Source organism: Artemia sp. Qi Xiang Cuo, chromosome 2, assembly GCF_049724085.1.
Source record: "Artemia sp. Qi Xiang Cuo chromosome 2, ASM4972408v1, whole genome shotgun sequence".
In the NCBI taxonomy this organism is placed as follows: domain Eukaryota; kingdom Metazoa; phylum Arthropoda; class Branchiopoda; order Anostraca; family Artemiidae; genus Artemia; species Artemia sp. Qi Xiang Cuo.
Window position 1 is genome coordinate 68,804,591 of NC_142795.1, and position 16,267 is coordinate 68,820,857.

The 16,267-nt window shown below is 36.2% G+C and overlaps 1 protein-coding gene across 2 annotated transcripts in view; it reads right to left on the minus strand.

Moving 5' to 3' along the window:
• The window catches only part of nompC (no mechanoreceptor potential C), a 502,015-nt gene that overhangs the window by 471,671 nt on the left and 14,077 nt on the right, over positions 1-16,267 (minus strand). For both annotated transcript variants that reach the window (XM_089102713.1, XM_089102710.1), the window contains exon 3: positions 10,711-10,812. In XM_089102713.1, the coding sequence (XP_088958839.1) occupies positions 10,711-10,812 (102 nt within the window). The remainder of the gene's footprint in view (positions 1-10,710; positions 10,813-16,267) is intronic.

Here is a 16,267-nt window from a genome sequence, read left to right on the forward strand (position 1 = left end):
GCATAAAGTAGAAGAACTATAATAACAGTGTAGAAACAAAGGAAAATTTGGTATTATCCAAAATTTTGATGGGATTAATACTAAAGACCCCCTCGCTTATGTGCCTAAATAGCTGTTATAACCCTCTGCCTCTCCGAGTTCCACCTTTTCTAATAGTCTATTGACGATGGTTGATTTTTTATTATGAACTAGCTCCCCTCCCCCTTTTAAGGACATGGCTCTGATCATTTTAACAAGTAACTCCATGAATTAACAATGACTCCAAGATTCAGACAAGAAGCTCATCAACACTGTGTTACAATTTTGTGGTGTTTTTCACCTTAGAGAGTTTTTTTTTAATACCTCGCTCTTTACGCTAAAGTTTGACGTTTTGTTCTAATTATTTAAGAATGACTCCAGAAAGGCAAGGGCCGTTTAATTAGAATTATAAGTTTTTCAAAGTTCTAAAAAAATTAGCGTGAAGAGCGAGGTACTGAAGAGGGAGCAGCCCCTAATATACGTAATAGTTTCTGTTCGTTAAGTTTCGCTGTTGCTCCTTACTTTCAGTTGAAAAAACTTGTTTTTGTATTTAATTTCGGATCTTTTTTCAATAATGCTGGAAAATCCAGATTCCTTTCCATGGAAAATTCGCTTCCCCCACGAAAAATTCCTTAATGGAAAGACCATCTCACGTAACCCCATCCAGAAAAATCTTCCCTCTTAGAAATATCTGCTTACTTCCCAGTAGCCAATACTATATGTAAATAATAGGCAAAGTTCGTAGGTTGCAGCCCTTTCCCGAGGGGCTGGGGGGTCAAGCTATTCTCAAAGACTTAGTTATGAGATCTTTTGACTATGCTGAAAGATGAAAAAAACTCAAAGTTTTGATAAGAAGAGTTTGGGAAAAAAGGTCCGTGGGAGAGGGGCTAGCTGCCCTCCAATATTTTTGGTCACTCAAAAAAGGCACTAGAAATTTGGATTTCCAATCAAATGAGCCCTCTCCGAATCTTCTAGAACCCCTGGTTCGATATGATCACCCCTGGGTAAAAAACACGCACCCGTGATCTTTCTTCTGAAAAAAAAAATCCAGATTCCACATCTTTGTATATAGGAGCTGAAAACCTCTGCAGTACGGTTATGTAATATGCTGCATCTGATGGTGCGATTCTCATTAAGATCGCTTGATGGTTTGAAGGGTCTTTTCCCCCTTTTCAAAAATGGGGTAAATTTTCCCAGGCTCCTAACTTTTGATCGGTAACATTAAACTTGATGGATTTTATATATTTTGAATAACCATCAAAATTCGATTCTTTTGATATATCCATTATAATAAGGACTCTGTTTCCTTGAGTTTCGGTAACTATTTAGCCGCATATTTACTTACTTTCAGTTCGTTACAACGAACTGTTTGATGAATCTTGGGGAGATGGATCGAAGAGCCAAGTCTAAACCATCGTATATAACGGCATTACACACTCATTATAAGGGACAAAGTAATTTTCTGATCTTCCTAAATTTTTCTAAATTACATAAATAGCCACGGCATTCACAGTTTGACACTAAAAAGAAACAAAGGCTCTTTTACACCGAATCACTGAAAGTGTTTCAGTCCAAGTTTATGTTTCTGCGAGATTGATTACTTGCTGATTGAGTCTGTCAATCTAAAGTTTTCAATAGACAAATAAATAACTGTCTCAAATTTTTGGGAAATTGTTATAACGAGCTTAATTAAGAAAATTCTTCAAATTACCAAAAATCGTCACAAACTTCACCAAAGTTTAGCTAAAGAAAGTACGGTGTCTTTACAATAATTTAATTTCGACATGTAAAAGATTGGGTAACCTAAAGTAGGCGTCCACACAAGAATTTCACCTTTTTTTAGGGGGGGGGGATAAAAAAAACAGATGAACCTTACGAAATTAAAAAAAAACTCGGAACAATATTAAAAATCTTGCAGTTGGGAAGGCACCTTCCTGGTCAAGGAGTTACACTTATGCCTCTTTAAAGAGGCGACCCACCACAATTTTGAGCGATTTCCAGTCTTAGCGGTCGCAGAGAGACGGCGGTGATTGCATTTTGTAGCCTAAGCTCAAACTAATAAACATGCAAAATTTCACCCCCACCCCCTCCGACTTTGTCTTCATGGGGGAAAGTGGGCCAGAAGTTTCGACCCTCCCACCACAGGCCCCCTGTAACGTTGTCTCATCGGGCTGAAATTTAGAGGATAAGCTTTCCTTGGGCCTGGGAGCTTACCCTTAAAATTTCAGCCCAATCCGATCACTCCTTCCCTGTTTTCCAAAAACCAAATATAGCCACTTGATGTTCATCAAGTTATTTTTTTTATCAGCCACGCCTAGAGGCCACAGTTGGCAACGGATCCGGGTGAATGAGGACTCATTCGAAGCAGAATTCAACCTGTTAGGGAGTGGGAGATTTTCAGACCGAAAAAATTATCCCCCGAATTTACATTTACGAAAAACTTCGTTTTCCTATAAGGGCCCATGTTAATTTTTAAAATTCCTAATAGCATGATATTTCATTATTAAATTTGATCAAAATAGTCCTCTTAAACTGACAAGACCGACTGCAAGCTTCCAAAAATTCCTGCTCTTTCTCAGAAGTTTTTTTGTCGAAAAACGAAAATTTTTCTATTTGCTTGCATCGAAAATAGATTGCAGAGACTAAAAATAATTTAAGAAGAGTCTCTGATGGTACAGTGGTCACTATTCCTGTCTGTCTTGCTGAAGACCCGGGTTCAATTTCCCGTCAGAGTAAATTTTTTATATATTGAATTTAAAGTAGTATTTCTTAAATTTAAAGTTTAAAAAAGAAACTGAGTTTCTTTTTTAAATCCAATCTATTAAATCCTTCGGCTCAACAGGCGTCTCCAGAAGAATATCACAGTCAGCCTTCAGCTTACAGGTAAGTCTCCACTGCTTTGATAACATGCCGTATACCCACATGCTCGAAATAAAGTTGAAAAAAGAAAATCTTACTGTACATTTGATTTGAGTATTCAGGAATTAAAAGCCTTAATAAGAGAATCTTTAAAAGCGGGGGGTTTGGGGGGCGGCAGCCCCCCAACTTTATATCCTGACACGATCAGCTAACAGTTAGTCAAGCAATAATAAGTAATAAACTGTACAAAAACGTGCAGAAATTATTTGAAAAAAACTACGTTTTCTAAATAGTTAAAGAGGCTGAGTCAAAAGTTCGAACCTTAAAACGTACAGGGATTAGGAGGTACAGTTGGGGGGCTGCCGGCCCCCAAGTCCCCCGCTTTTGCAGCCTCTTTTCTTAAGGTTTTTTAAGTCCTGTAGCCTGCAATCAGTTGGTCGTACCAAGTTCATCACATTATAGCTTGTTATCGGTTAGGGAAAAATCTCCTTTAAAAAATCAAACGAACAGGCTCAGTACTGTTTCTAATCAAAGAGATGCAATAGGATGTTCTTACGGTAAAAAATTCAAGCAGACTTCGTTCGTGTTGCAAAGCATTTCTTTGCAAGGGAAAAAGCGGGGTTGAGGGGGCGGTAGACCCCCTAAATAAAAATCTTAACAAAAGAGGCTGCAAAAGCGGGGTTTTTGGGGGGCGGCAACCCCCCAACTGTACCTCCTAATCCCTGTACGTTTTAACGTTCGAACTTGTGACTCAGCCTCTTTAACTCTTTAGAAAACGTAGTTTTTTCAAATAATCGATAGTAAGAAACGCATTCTTAAAACGTGGAATTTGCGCGCATGGGCACACTTCAAACGATAAGGGTCGTTCAGAGTCCAAAACTATTAAGTTTAGTTTTGAGTTTTTGCTTATCTCAGCGTCAAAACGTTAGATCGATTTTTAAATTTGGCTATTTCTTGAAGTATAGTCCCTTAGAAAAAAACAACCAAAATACACACAATTTCTTAAGGTGATCATCATCAAATTTGGTGTTTAACAGAGCGAGGGTTGAGGAAGGATCAGCCCCCTTATGTACAGAATAACTTCTGACCGTTTTAATGTTCATCCTTACTTTCAGTTGACAAAAAACTTATTTTTTTATTCAATTTCGGAGGATAGAGTGGATGTCGGCTACAGTATAATGCATAAGTACCAAAAATTCTTTTTTTGGAGGGGGGTTGTGTTTTCAGCTTTGATTGCTTTTGAGCCGCGTTGCTCCTTACTTGCACTTCGTTACCACGAACTGTTTGAAAAATTAGTATGTTAGCTAATGTACTTCCGTTATAGCTAACTAATAAACGGTTGACATAATTGAAGACAACAACACTAGAACTCTATCCAAAACATTTAGTAGTTACATGCCAATTTGTTATTTGCAAGTGCTATTAAATTGATAAACGTGACAATTGGACGGCAATACGTTAGTCTAAAAGAAAGGAATCATGAATGTTTTGTAGTAACAGTGTCCAATTTAGCATTATTGCTTGGCTAGACTTTAATAATTTGAGTTGTGAAACAGTGAACAAAATAATTCCTATTAACGAACAAACATTGTAAGAAAATCGATGACATTTAACGCTATCTAACCAACTCAAAATCTAATTACTTTTCAAATTTCGTTTTTAACCCTCCCCCTCCCCACCCTACCCCACCCACCAAGAACCTCAAATTGAGTAATTATTGTTATTGACAGATTATAGAGAACCTCATAAATTAGTCTTTTATTAAATAATGTATTGAATTTTCCACTCCAAGGGAAAGTTCGGTACTTATGCATTATATGGTAGCCCCGAAAGAAGTCAAGTTTAGTTAATGCTAATGAAATAAAATAAAGTAGGATGAATATTTAATAGTTTAGATACAAATTTCGGCCATACGTTTGCACATTAGGGGTAGGGGGTTAAGCATAGCATATATTAAATACTTAACCTAACCGAGGTGACTTTCCCTCCCCCCCCCTAAATTCCAAAAAGCAATGGATAAAATATTGTAAACTCAATGAGAAAACCACGCTTTGCGATCCATTTGTCTATTGCAAATACCCGTTTGACTGATTTTTTTAATGTTTCCTTATATAGCATATAGCGGCAGCGTTGAGTAGGCTACCGTATAATGCATAAGAACCGAAAATTCTTTTTTTGGAGTGGGGGTTGTGTTTTCAGTAAAGTACTAATTTTTAGAATGCTTTCAGTAATGAAAAGTATAACGAGCTAATTCATTTGAGGTGGTTTTGTAGGTACATTGTGGATAATGTGGAATCTATAAGGCAATAATGTTTATTCATTTTAAGCTGCAACTTTGCTCTTTATGTACGTAAGAGAAAATTTGATGTTTTTTTAATCACAATTATTCAAAATCCTTCAATAAAACAATCCAAGTAGCTTCACCCTAAAATGTCCTGTAACGTCCACCCTCTCACATCCATCGAAAATACCCATATCCTACTTCAGGTACGTACAGGACAGTATCCAAGATTTTGTTCGGGGGTGGGGTTTTTAGGGGAGGACAGATTACACCAAAAACCTTAAAACCGCATCAAAAATTTGTTTATATAATTTTTTATGTTTTTTTGAGGCCTTATATATATATATGGTAAAATTATATGGTAAATATGGTAAAATTTAGGATCTTGGGACCCAAAGCCCTTCCTTTGCGTACTTCCCTGCCCTACTTCGCTCACCTTTGACAAAAAATAAAATATAGTAGGTTGCCTTTTAGTAAATATGAATTCATTCACTGTGGAATGTCATCCGATTATCAAACAGTTCGTGGTAACGAACTGTAAGTAAGGAGCGACCCGGCTCAATGGTAACCGAAACTGTAGAAAACGAAATTTTGATACGAATATATACATCAAAAGAATCAAATATTAATGCTGATTTCAAATATATAATTTTCATCAAGTTTAGTCCTACCTATCAAAAGTTACGCACCTGAGAAAATTTTGATGATTTTCGAAAAAAGGGGGAAAGACCCCCTAAAAACTACAAAGCCTTAATGGAAATCACACTATCATATTCAGTGTATCAGAGAGCCCTACTGGGGAGTTTTCAAGCTCCTATCTATAAAAATGTGGAATTTTGCATTTTTTGCCAGAAGAAAGATCACGGATGCGTGTTTATTTATTTTTTCCCCCCAAGGGTGATCGTATCGACCCAGTGGTCCTAGAATATCGTGAGAGGGCTCATTCGAACGGAAAGATTTTCCCAAATAACCCCCGACCCACCCCCCTACTACCAGAAAAAATCCCCCCTGAAAACGTCTATATACTTCCTAATAACCCATACTATATGTTAACATTGGGTAAAGTTCATAACTTTCAGCCCTCCCCACGGGGACTTCAGGGGATTAATTCATCCTAAAGAACATACTTATCATATTTTCAACCATGCTGAACAAAATGGCTATCTCAAAATTTTGATCAGGTGACTTTGGGAAAAAAATGAGTTTTTTCCCAAAGTGTTTATTTGTTTTTTTGTTGTTTTTTTTCCTAGGGGTGACCTCTATACCTTATACACCCCTAGAATCTTTTGCCTAAAAATTTTGTACTCCCAGTAGGTTTTATGTAATCACCAGTGAACACCAGCTGGTTTTTACTCCCCCAACTTTAACAAGTCCAATGATTTTGAAGTTTAAGAATCTATTTTAAAGTCTTGACTAAACTGTCGATGAAGAACTTTTCTCAAGCTTTTTATTAAATTAAATACAAAAAACAAGTTTTTTTAACTGAAAGTAAGGAACGACGTTAAAACTTAAAACAAACAGAAATTTTTCCGTATATGAAAGGGGCTGCCCCTCCTCAACGCTTCGCTCTTTACGCTAAAGTTTTTTATTGTTTAAAAAAGATAAGAGTTGTGAGAAAGTCAAACTTTAGCGTAAACAGGACGTAGCAACATCGATTTGTGTCTCAGAATTAGCTTGTATTAATGCTATTTTAATGGATATTGCTTACAAGTAAACACCAATGACTTGAGAAGTGAAATGAGAACTTAACTGGTACACAGTATCAAACAGTTCGTGGTAATGAACTGTAAGTAAGGAGCGACCCGGCTCAATGGTAACCGAAACTCTAGAAAACGGGTTTTTGATACCAATAGATACATCAAAAGAATCAGATTTCAATGCTGAATTCAAATATATAACTTTCATCATGTTTACTCCTACTCATCAAAAGTTACGCGCCTGAGAAAATTTGGCTGATTTCCGAAAAAAGGGGAAAAGACCCCCTAAAAATTATAGAACCTTAATGAAAATCACACCATCATATTCAAATATATAACTTTCATCAGGTTTAATCCTACCCATCAAAAGTTACGCGGCTGAGAAAATTTGGCTGATTTTCGAAAAAGGGGGAAAGACCCCCTAAAAGTTATAGAACCTTAATGAAAATCACACCATCATATTCAACGTATCAGAGAACCCTACTTTAGAGGTTTCAAGCTCCTATCTATAAAAATGTGGTATTTTGCATTTCTTGCCAGAAGAAAGATCACGTTTATTTGTTTTTTTGTTGTTGTTTTTCCTAGGGGTGATCGTATCGAACCAGTGGTCCTAGAATATCGTAGGAGGACTCATTGGAACGGAAATTAAAAGTTCTAGTCCCCTTTTTAAGTGACCAAAAAATGGAGGGCAACTAGGCCTCCTCCCACGCTCATTTTTTTCCCAAAGTCACCTGATTAAAATTTTGAGATAGCCATTTTGTTCAGTATTGTTGAAAATATGATAAGTATGTCCTTTAGGATGACTTAATCCCCCGAAGTCCCCGTGGGGAGGGCTGAAAGTTATGAGCTTTACCCAATGTTAACACATAGTATGGGTTATTAGGAAGTATATAGACATTTTCAGGGGGGATTTTTTCTGGTAGTAGGGGGGTGGGTGGGTCGGGGGTTATTTTGGAAGATCTTTCCATGAAGTAAGTTTTCATGGGGGAAGGGACATTACTATGAAGGGGGCGCCAGATTTCCAGCATTATTTAAAAAAAAAGATCAGAAATTAAATATAAAAAAACAAGTTTTCCAACTGAAAATAAGGAGTGACATCAAAACTTAAAACGAACAGAAAAGATCAAAGATGAACAGAAAATGAAAATGAAAATGAAAGATGAAAAGAAAAGAATCAATGTTAGACGTAGATTTCATTCCCTTAAGAAAAAAAACATCCTCATCATGTCCGTTGCTGGTTATTGCCCCTCCCTCCCATACTACAGCAAAGATATTAAACATATTCTTTCGCCTTCACCATCTGGCTCTCACATTAGCATACTTATGTACCCAGACATGCTATTGATCTAATATGAATTAAATAAAAAAAAACAAGTTTTTTTTAAACTGAAAGTAAGGAACGACGTTAAAACTTAAAACGAACAGAAATTATTCCATATATGAAAGGGGCTGTCCCCACATTAACACCTCGTTATTTGCGCTAAAGTTTTTTATTGTTTAAGAAAATAGAGTTGTGATAAAGTCAAACTTTAGCGTAAAGAGCGAGGCGTTGAGGAGGGGACAGCCCCTTTCATATACGGAATAATTTCTGTTCGTTTTAAATTTTAACGTCGTTCCTTACTTTCAGTTAAAAAAACTTGTTTTTTTTATTCAATTTTTGAGCGTTTTTGAATTAATGCAGGTTTTGATTTTGGCTCACCGTACATGAATAATTTAAATAAAAATTGAATATTAATTTTACTTTTATTTGGTTAAATGGCTTTCTCAAAACCTGTTTAATTTTATTTACGAACGTTTTTATTAGTAATAAGCATACGTAACTTACAAATTAACTTACGTAACGAACCTCTATATTCTTATATTTTTAATACGTATATTAAAGGGTTCGCCCGCTAGTCAATACCTTGCTCTTTAAGCTAAAGTTCAAATTTTGTTCCAATTCTTTAAAAATAACCCCTTAATCACAAATGCCGTTAATTAGAATAAATAGCCCGTATGAAAGTACTAAATAATCTTTGGCTTAAAGAGCGAGGTATTGACTAGGGGATGAACCCAATCATATACGTAATGTTTTCTGTCGTTTTAAGTTTTGATGTTGCTCCCTACTTTCAGTTAAAAAACTTGTTTTTTTTATATATAATTTCTGATCTTTATTTAAATAATGCTGGTAAATCCGGCGCCCCCTTCATAGCAATGTCCCTTCTCCCATGAAAACTTCCTTCATGGAAAGATCCTCCCACATAACCCCAGACCCCCCCCCTCCGCTACCAGAAAAAATCCCCTCTGAAACCTCCTGCATACTTTCCAAAAACTAATACTAAATGTTAACATCGGGTAAGATCCATAAATTTTAGCCCTTCCTCCGGTGCCTTTGGGCGATTGAGTAATCCAAAAAGACATAGATATCACACTTTACGCCCTACTGAACAAAATGGCTATCTCAAAATTTGGATCGGGTGACTTTGGAAAACAAATGAGCATGGGAGGGGGCCTAGTTGCCCTCCGTTTTTTCGGTCACTTAAAAAGGGCACTAGAACTTTTAATTTCCGTTCGAATGAGCCCACCCACGATATTCTAGGACCACGGGGTCGATACGATCACCCCTAGGGAAAAAACAAACAAATAAACACGCATCCGTGATCTTTCTTCTGGCAAAAAATGCAAAATTCCACATTTTTGTAGATAGGAGCTTGAAACCTCCGCAGAAGGGTTCTCTGATAAGCTGAATAAGATGGTGTGATTTTCATTAAGGTTCTATAACTTTTATGGGGTCTTTCCCCCTTTTTTTGAAAATCAGCCAAATTTTCTCAGGCGCGTAACTTTTGATGAGTAGGAGTAAACATGATGAAAGTTATATATTTGAATTCAGCATTGAAATCTGATTCTTTTGATGTATCTATTGGTATCAAAAACCCGTTTTCTAGAGTTTCGGTTGCCATTGAGCCGGGTTGCTCCTTACTTACAGTTCGTTACCACAAAATGTTTGATACTGTGTACCAGTTAAGTTCTCATTTCACTTCTCAAGTCATTGGTGTTTACTTGTAAGCAATATCCATTAAAATAGCATTAATACAAGCTAATTCTGAGACACAAATCGATGTTGCTACGTCCTGTTTACGCTAAAGTTTGACTTTCTCACAACTCTTATTTTTTTTAAACAATAAAAAACTTTAGCGTAAAGAGCGAAGCGTTGAGGAGGGTACAGCCCCTTTCACATACGGAATAATTTCTGTTTGTTTTAAGTTTTAACGTCGTTCCTTACTTTCAGTTAAAAAAACTTGTTTTTTGTATTTAATTTAATAAAAAGCTTGAGAAAAGTTCTTCATCGACAGTTTAGTCAAGACTTTAAAATAGATTCTTAAACTTCAAAATCATTGGACTTGTTAAAGTTGGGGGAGTAAAAACCAGCTGGTGTTCACTGGTGATTACATAAAATCTACTGGGAGTACAAACTTTCTAGGCAAAAGATTCTAGGGGTGTATAAGGTATAGAGGTACATCTAGAGGTAGAATATCTAGAGGTATAAAGGTATAGATGTTCTAGAGAGATACAAGGGACACAATCATGACTTGAGGCAAACTTTTTAATAAGAGGTACAAAGGCTTCTCATTGATCTGTTATTAATTTATCAATGATGAAAGGAAATTTCAACGAAGAATATTATTAGCTTAGCTGAAAGATAGATTCAAGCAGTCTGAGAAAGTGTTTTTCTGGTCAAGTAGGTTTCAACTAATTTTGGAATACAAGTCTTCATAGGCACTACATCGCGAGGGCCAGAAATCACAGCGACGCTACTGAGGGTGACAAGCAGCACTCACTCTCCCATAGACTTAACAGATTGTCGACGTTACTTACTCTGCTTTTTGCATTTATGTCACAGCCAAGATCCATGAATTTTTCCAGGTAAGGCAGTCTGTTGTCTCGCACTGCATACATAAGAGGAGTGAATCCGCTTACCTAAAAAGATGGTTTAGTTAAATAATTCTTGCTTTCAAAAACTATTACTATTTCGGTCTACTTTTAAAGCAAAGAACTGCAAAATATTAGTATTAATTTAAACTAACGGAACCGTGTTCTTTTCTAATTAATTAATTTAAAAACATTCACAAACCACTGCGAATTAAGAAATGAAATTGTAAACAAAGAGGAATTAAATTGAGCCATAAAGTTAAATAAAGAGAGCAAAGTAGCAAAAATGAGAGTGGACCACGCCCCCCCCGCACAAATCCCCCAAAGGTTAAAATGCCATTTATGTGAATGAAAAATGGAGTCTGACCTGGACAAAAATCACATTGTCGAATTAGCCCTATCTAAGAGCGTAATTGCAGAAAATTCAAGCCCTATCAAAGAAAAGAAAACCAATAGAAAAGAAGCTTTTGTCGAAAATATGCTAAAAATCATTTGTTTTTCTTCTTTTGAAAAATAATTTGAAATTCATCATAACCGCCCAATGCATTCATTTTTTGTTTTAAAAAATTTTCAATTCTTCTTGGTAGCGAGAAGAAAACAAATTATTCTTTAGTTTTCAGTGCATTTGGAGAAAATGTGTTTTTCAAAAACAATTTAATATTTTTATTTATTGTTTCTAGTCTTTTGTAATTCTTGTAGTCATTTATTACCTATAGTGTTCCTAGTCGTGTGTTTTATTTTAATAATAATAAAATTATTAACTGGATATGAAATTTAAAGCTCGTTTTATTTTAGCCATCTTCCTTTTTTACCTTTAATAGTTCAATCTAGAAATATTTATAAAGTACATACAACATACAAATAAGTGTATTTATAGAGTCAGAATTGTTGTATATAGTTAGTATAAAATATTTAAAAATTAACTATTCAAGATTATTTATCTTCTGCAAATATCGTATATACAAAGCCTACTACTGCAACTTTACCTACTACTGCAACTTCATATGAGAGGGGGGAGGTAATGGCGTTGGGCCTGAACCTCCTCCCGAAATCTTGAAATTTTTTACACTTCAAAAATTGGGCTATGCCAATTTTTCCAAGATTCCTAGTCTTTTTCAACTGTTTGTTTGTTATTTTGAATCAACTTACATAAAACAGGTCTACGTTTACTAGTTTTATAAAAATAAATAAATAAAAACAAACATTTAATAATTGAGCAAAGCTCAGACGAGACAAATAACTCTAGGCACCTTCTCGGAAACATGGTCAACCAAATATTTTTTTTTTTTTACCGAGAGAGAATAAGTAAAATAAAAACGTTTGATATATACAATAGTTAGAATTTTACACATAACCTCCCTTCCTATTTTTAACCCTTTGTATTTTATACAACTATTTATAGGGCCTCCAAGTTTCACAGGCTGTACTGCCAAGCGGAAGGATAATACGGTATATGATGAAAATATTTATATATAGTTACTGTAAACCTTCAATTGACTGAATCGATCCATTTGACGTTCATCAATTCTGGTACAGTCGTCAATTGACCTTCAAAACCTTCAATTGACTGAATCGATCCATTTGAGGTTCAGCAATTCAGGTACAGTCTTCAATTGACCTTCAAAACCTTCAATTAACTTAATCGATCCATTTGAGGTTCACCAATTCAGGTACAATCTTCAATTGACCTTCAAAACCTTCAATCAACTGAATCAATTCATTTGAGGTCCACCGATTCAGGTACAGTCTTCAATTGACCTTCAAAACCATCAATTGACTGAATCGATCCATTTGAGGTTCACCAATTCAGGTACAGTCTTCAATTTATCTTCAAAACCTTCAATTAACTGAATAGATCCATTTGAGGTTCACCAATTCAGGTACATTCTTCAATTGACGTTCTAAACCATCAATTGACTGAATTGATCCATTTGAGGTTCACCAATTCAGATACAGTCTTCAATTGACCTTCAAGACCTTCAATTGACTGAATCGATCCATTTGAGGTTCTTCAATTCAGGTAAAGTATTACATAGTTATAAAACAGCAATCAAACTTGTTTCTTTTTTTACAAAAAGAAAATGCGAACAATTATAGACAAAACAGTGGCCTTAATTGGGGGGCAGGGGTCATTTGCTCCCTTTCATATTTTCGTTCTTCCTAGGTTTTGAACAAATTCCTTTTTTGGAGGTATTTTTTGTTGGAAAATACATTTTTTTTTGTATGAAAAAACTGGAAAAAAAATTCGTTTCCCAGATTTTTGGAAAATCTATTTTGTCCCCCTCCATAAATTTTTGTGAATTGACGCCACAGAGGCGAAAATCATCTTTATTTTTTGAAGAACATAGGATCGACAGAAAAAAGAAAAATTCAATGGCGATGAAGGAAATCCCAATAAGCTATTAGACTTTTATGTCACTAGATTTTCGACATTTTTGAGTTGTTTAAATTCTGACCGTCCACCTTTTTTCAATGTATAAACAAAATTATTTATTTTTCAATGTATAAACAAAATTATTGCATTTTTGTATTTACAAAAATACAAAAGCGGGACTGGACCATTAATTTAATTCAAAAGATCATCAAGAATATTTTGTTGAGGAAGAGTTTTTGTGTTCTTTGCCTATACATCAATGGGACAAATCGAATAGCCTGTTGCATCAAAAATATGTGCCGAGGTAAGCTATACATCAATGGGACAAATCGAATAGCCTGTTGCACCAAAAATATGTGCCGAGGTAAGCTATACATCAATGGGACAAATCGAATAGCCTGTTGCATCAAAAATATGTGCCGAGGTAAGCTAATCCCTAAAATGGGAATGAACCAATGGATGGATGATTTTATTACCCATAAAAATATGTACTTAATTTCAAAGATTTCTATTTATTAGACAAGTTGATTTAGTATATAATTTTTTCTGTTTCGTCTTTTTAAGATTTTTGGTGGTTTTAATTGAATTGGTTCAGTGGTGAATTCAAAGTGATAGCCTCAGTATGTCCACTCACAGTCCACCCATTCTATCATAGGCAGCGCAATCGCGCTGCCTAAGTAAAGAACGATGTTGGCACAAAGTATTTTTTTTTTTTTTGGTTTCCATACCAGGGCACATCATATCGAAAGAGTTGTTGTAGAAACTTCGAAAAGGGCTCATTCGATTGGAAATTGCAGTGGCTAGTGCCCTTTTTAATAGTCGAAAGTGATTGTAGGGCAACTAACCCTCCCCCCCCCCCACGCCCATCATTCCTCCAATCAAAATTTTGAGATAGCCATTTTGTTCAGCGTAGTTGATTTCCAGATAAAAATTATGGTTTTGAGGAGGACACTCCCCCACAGCCCTCAGGGCAAGGGTTGTAAGTTAGGCCCTGGGGGAATAGAAGGTTTTCATAGAAAATATTGTCGTAGAAACTTCAAAAAGGGCTCATTCGATTGTAAATTGAAATGGCTAGCACCTTTTTTAATAGTCAAAAGTTATTGGAAGGCACCTAACACCCCTTCCACGCCTACCATGTCCCCAAACATATCAAATCAAAATTTTGAGATAGCCATTTTGTTCCACGCAGTTTAAAGTTAAGGAAATTATACCTTTGAGCAGGATACTCCCCCCACAGTCTTCAGGGCAAGGGTTATAAGTTATGCCCTGGGGGCATATAAGGTTTTTATTGAAATCTTTGAAGTAGAAACTTGAAAAGGGGCTCATTCGATTGGAAATTTAAAGAGCTAGTGCCTTTTTTAATAGTCGAAAGTGGTTTGAGGGCAACTAACCCCCCTCTCACGCCCACCGTTTCCCCAAACACATCCAATCAAAATTTTTAGATAGCCATTTTGTTTCACGCAGTTTAAAGTTCAGCAAATTATACCTTTGAGCAGGACATTCCCCCCACAGTCTTCAGGGCAAGTGTTATAATTTATGCCCTGGGGGCATATATGATTTTATTGAAATCTTTGTCGTAGAAACTTGAAAGAGCTCTTTCGATTGGAAATTAAAAGGGCTAGTGCCCTATTTAATAGTCGAAAGTAATTTGAGGGTAATTAACCCCCCCCCTCTCACACCCACCTTTTCCCCAAACACATCCGATCAAAATTTTTAGATAGCCATTTTATTCAACGTAGTTGAAAATTTCGGAAATTAGGTCTTTAAGGATGACAACCTCCCCCCCCCCACAATCCTCTGGGCAAGGGTTGTAAGTTATGCCCTGGGGGCATGTAAGGGTTTTATAGAAAGCGATGTTGTAAAAACATCAAAAAGGGCTCATTCACTTGGAAATTGAAAGGACTAGTACCCTTTTAATAGTCGAACGTGATTGAAGGGCAACTAACCCCCCTTTCACACCCACCTTTTTCCCAAACACATCCAATCAAAATTTTGAGACATCCACTTTGTTGAACGTAGTCAAAATTTCCGGAAATTAGGTCTTTTAGGATGACAACCCCCTCAGAGCCCTCAGTGCAAGGGTTGTAAGTTATACCCTGGGGGCATATAAGGTTTATATAGAAAGTTGTTGCAAAAATTTCAAAATGGGGAAAAATTTCAAAAAATTTGGAAATCGAAATTGCCCTTTTTAATAGTCGAAAGTGAGTGGAGAGTAATTGACCCCCCCCCTCTCCCACGCCCACCATTTCCCCAAACACATTCAATGAAAGTTTAGAGAAATCCATTTTGTTCAACGTAGTTGAAAGTTCTGGAAATTATGTATTTAAGGAGGACAAACCCGCCAGAGCCCCCAGGGCGAAGGTTGTAAGTTATGCCCTGGGGGCATATAAGATGTTTATAGTTAGTTGTCGTAAAAACTTCAAAAGGGGCCCATTCAATTGGGAATTGAGAGGGCTAGTGCCCTTTTTGATAGTCGAAAGTGATTTTAGAGTAACTAACCACCCTCTTACGCGCACCATTCCCCTAAATACATCTAATGAAAATTTTCAGATAGCCATTGTCTTCAACGTAGTAGAAAGTTTTAGGAATTAGGTCTTTGAGGGTGACAACCCCCCCCCCCAGCCCTCAGGGAGAGGGTTGTAAGTTATGCCAGGGCATAAGAGTAATTTTTATTTAAAGCGTTGTCGTAGAAACTTCGAAAGGGGCCTATTTGATTGGAAATTGAAAGGGGCTAGTGCCTTTTTTAATAGTTGAAAGGGATGGAAGAGCGACTAACACGCCCACCATTTTCCCAAACACATCCAATCAAAATTTTGAGATAGCCATTTTGTTGAACATAGTTGAAAGGTTCTGGAAATTATGTCTTAGAGGATGGCAACCACCCTCACAGCCCTTAGGGTAAGGGTTGTAATTTATGCCCTGGGGTATATAAGGTGTTTATAGAAAGCGTTGTCGCAGAAACTCAAAAAGGGCTCATTCGATTGGAAATCGAAAGGCCTATTGCCCTTTTTGATAGTATAAAGGGATTGGAAGGCTTGAAATTTTTATAGTAAAGATCGATGTGGGTATAATGTATGATTTTTTGTTGTTGTTGTTGTTGTTGTTTAGACCAGGGCACTTTGCATCGAA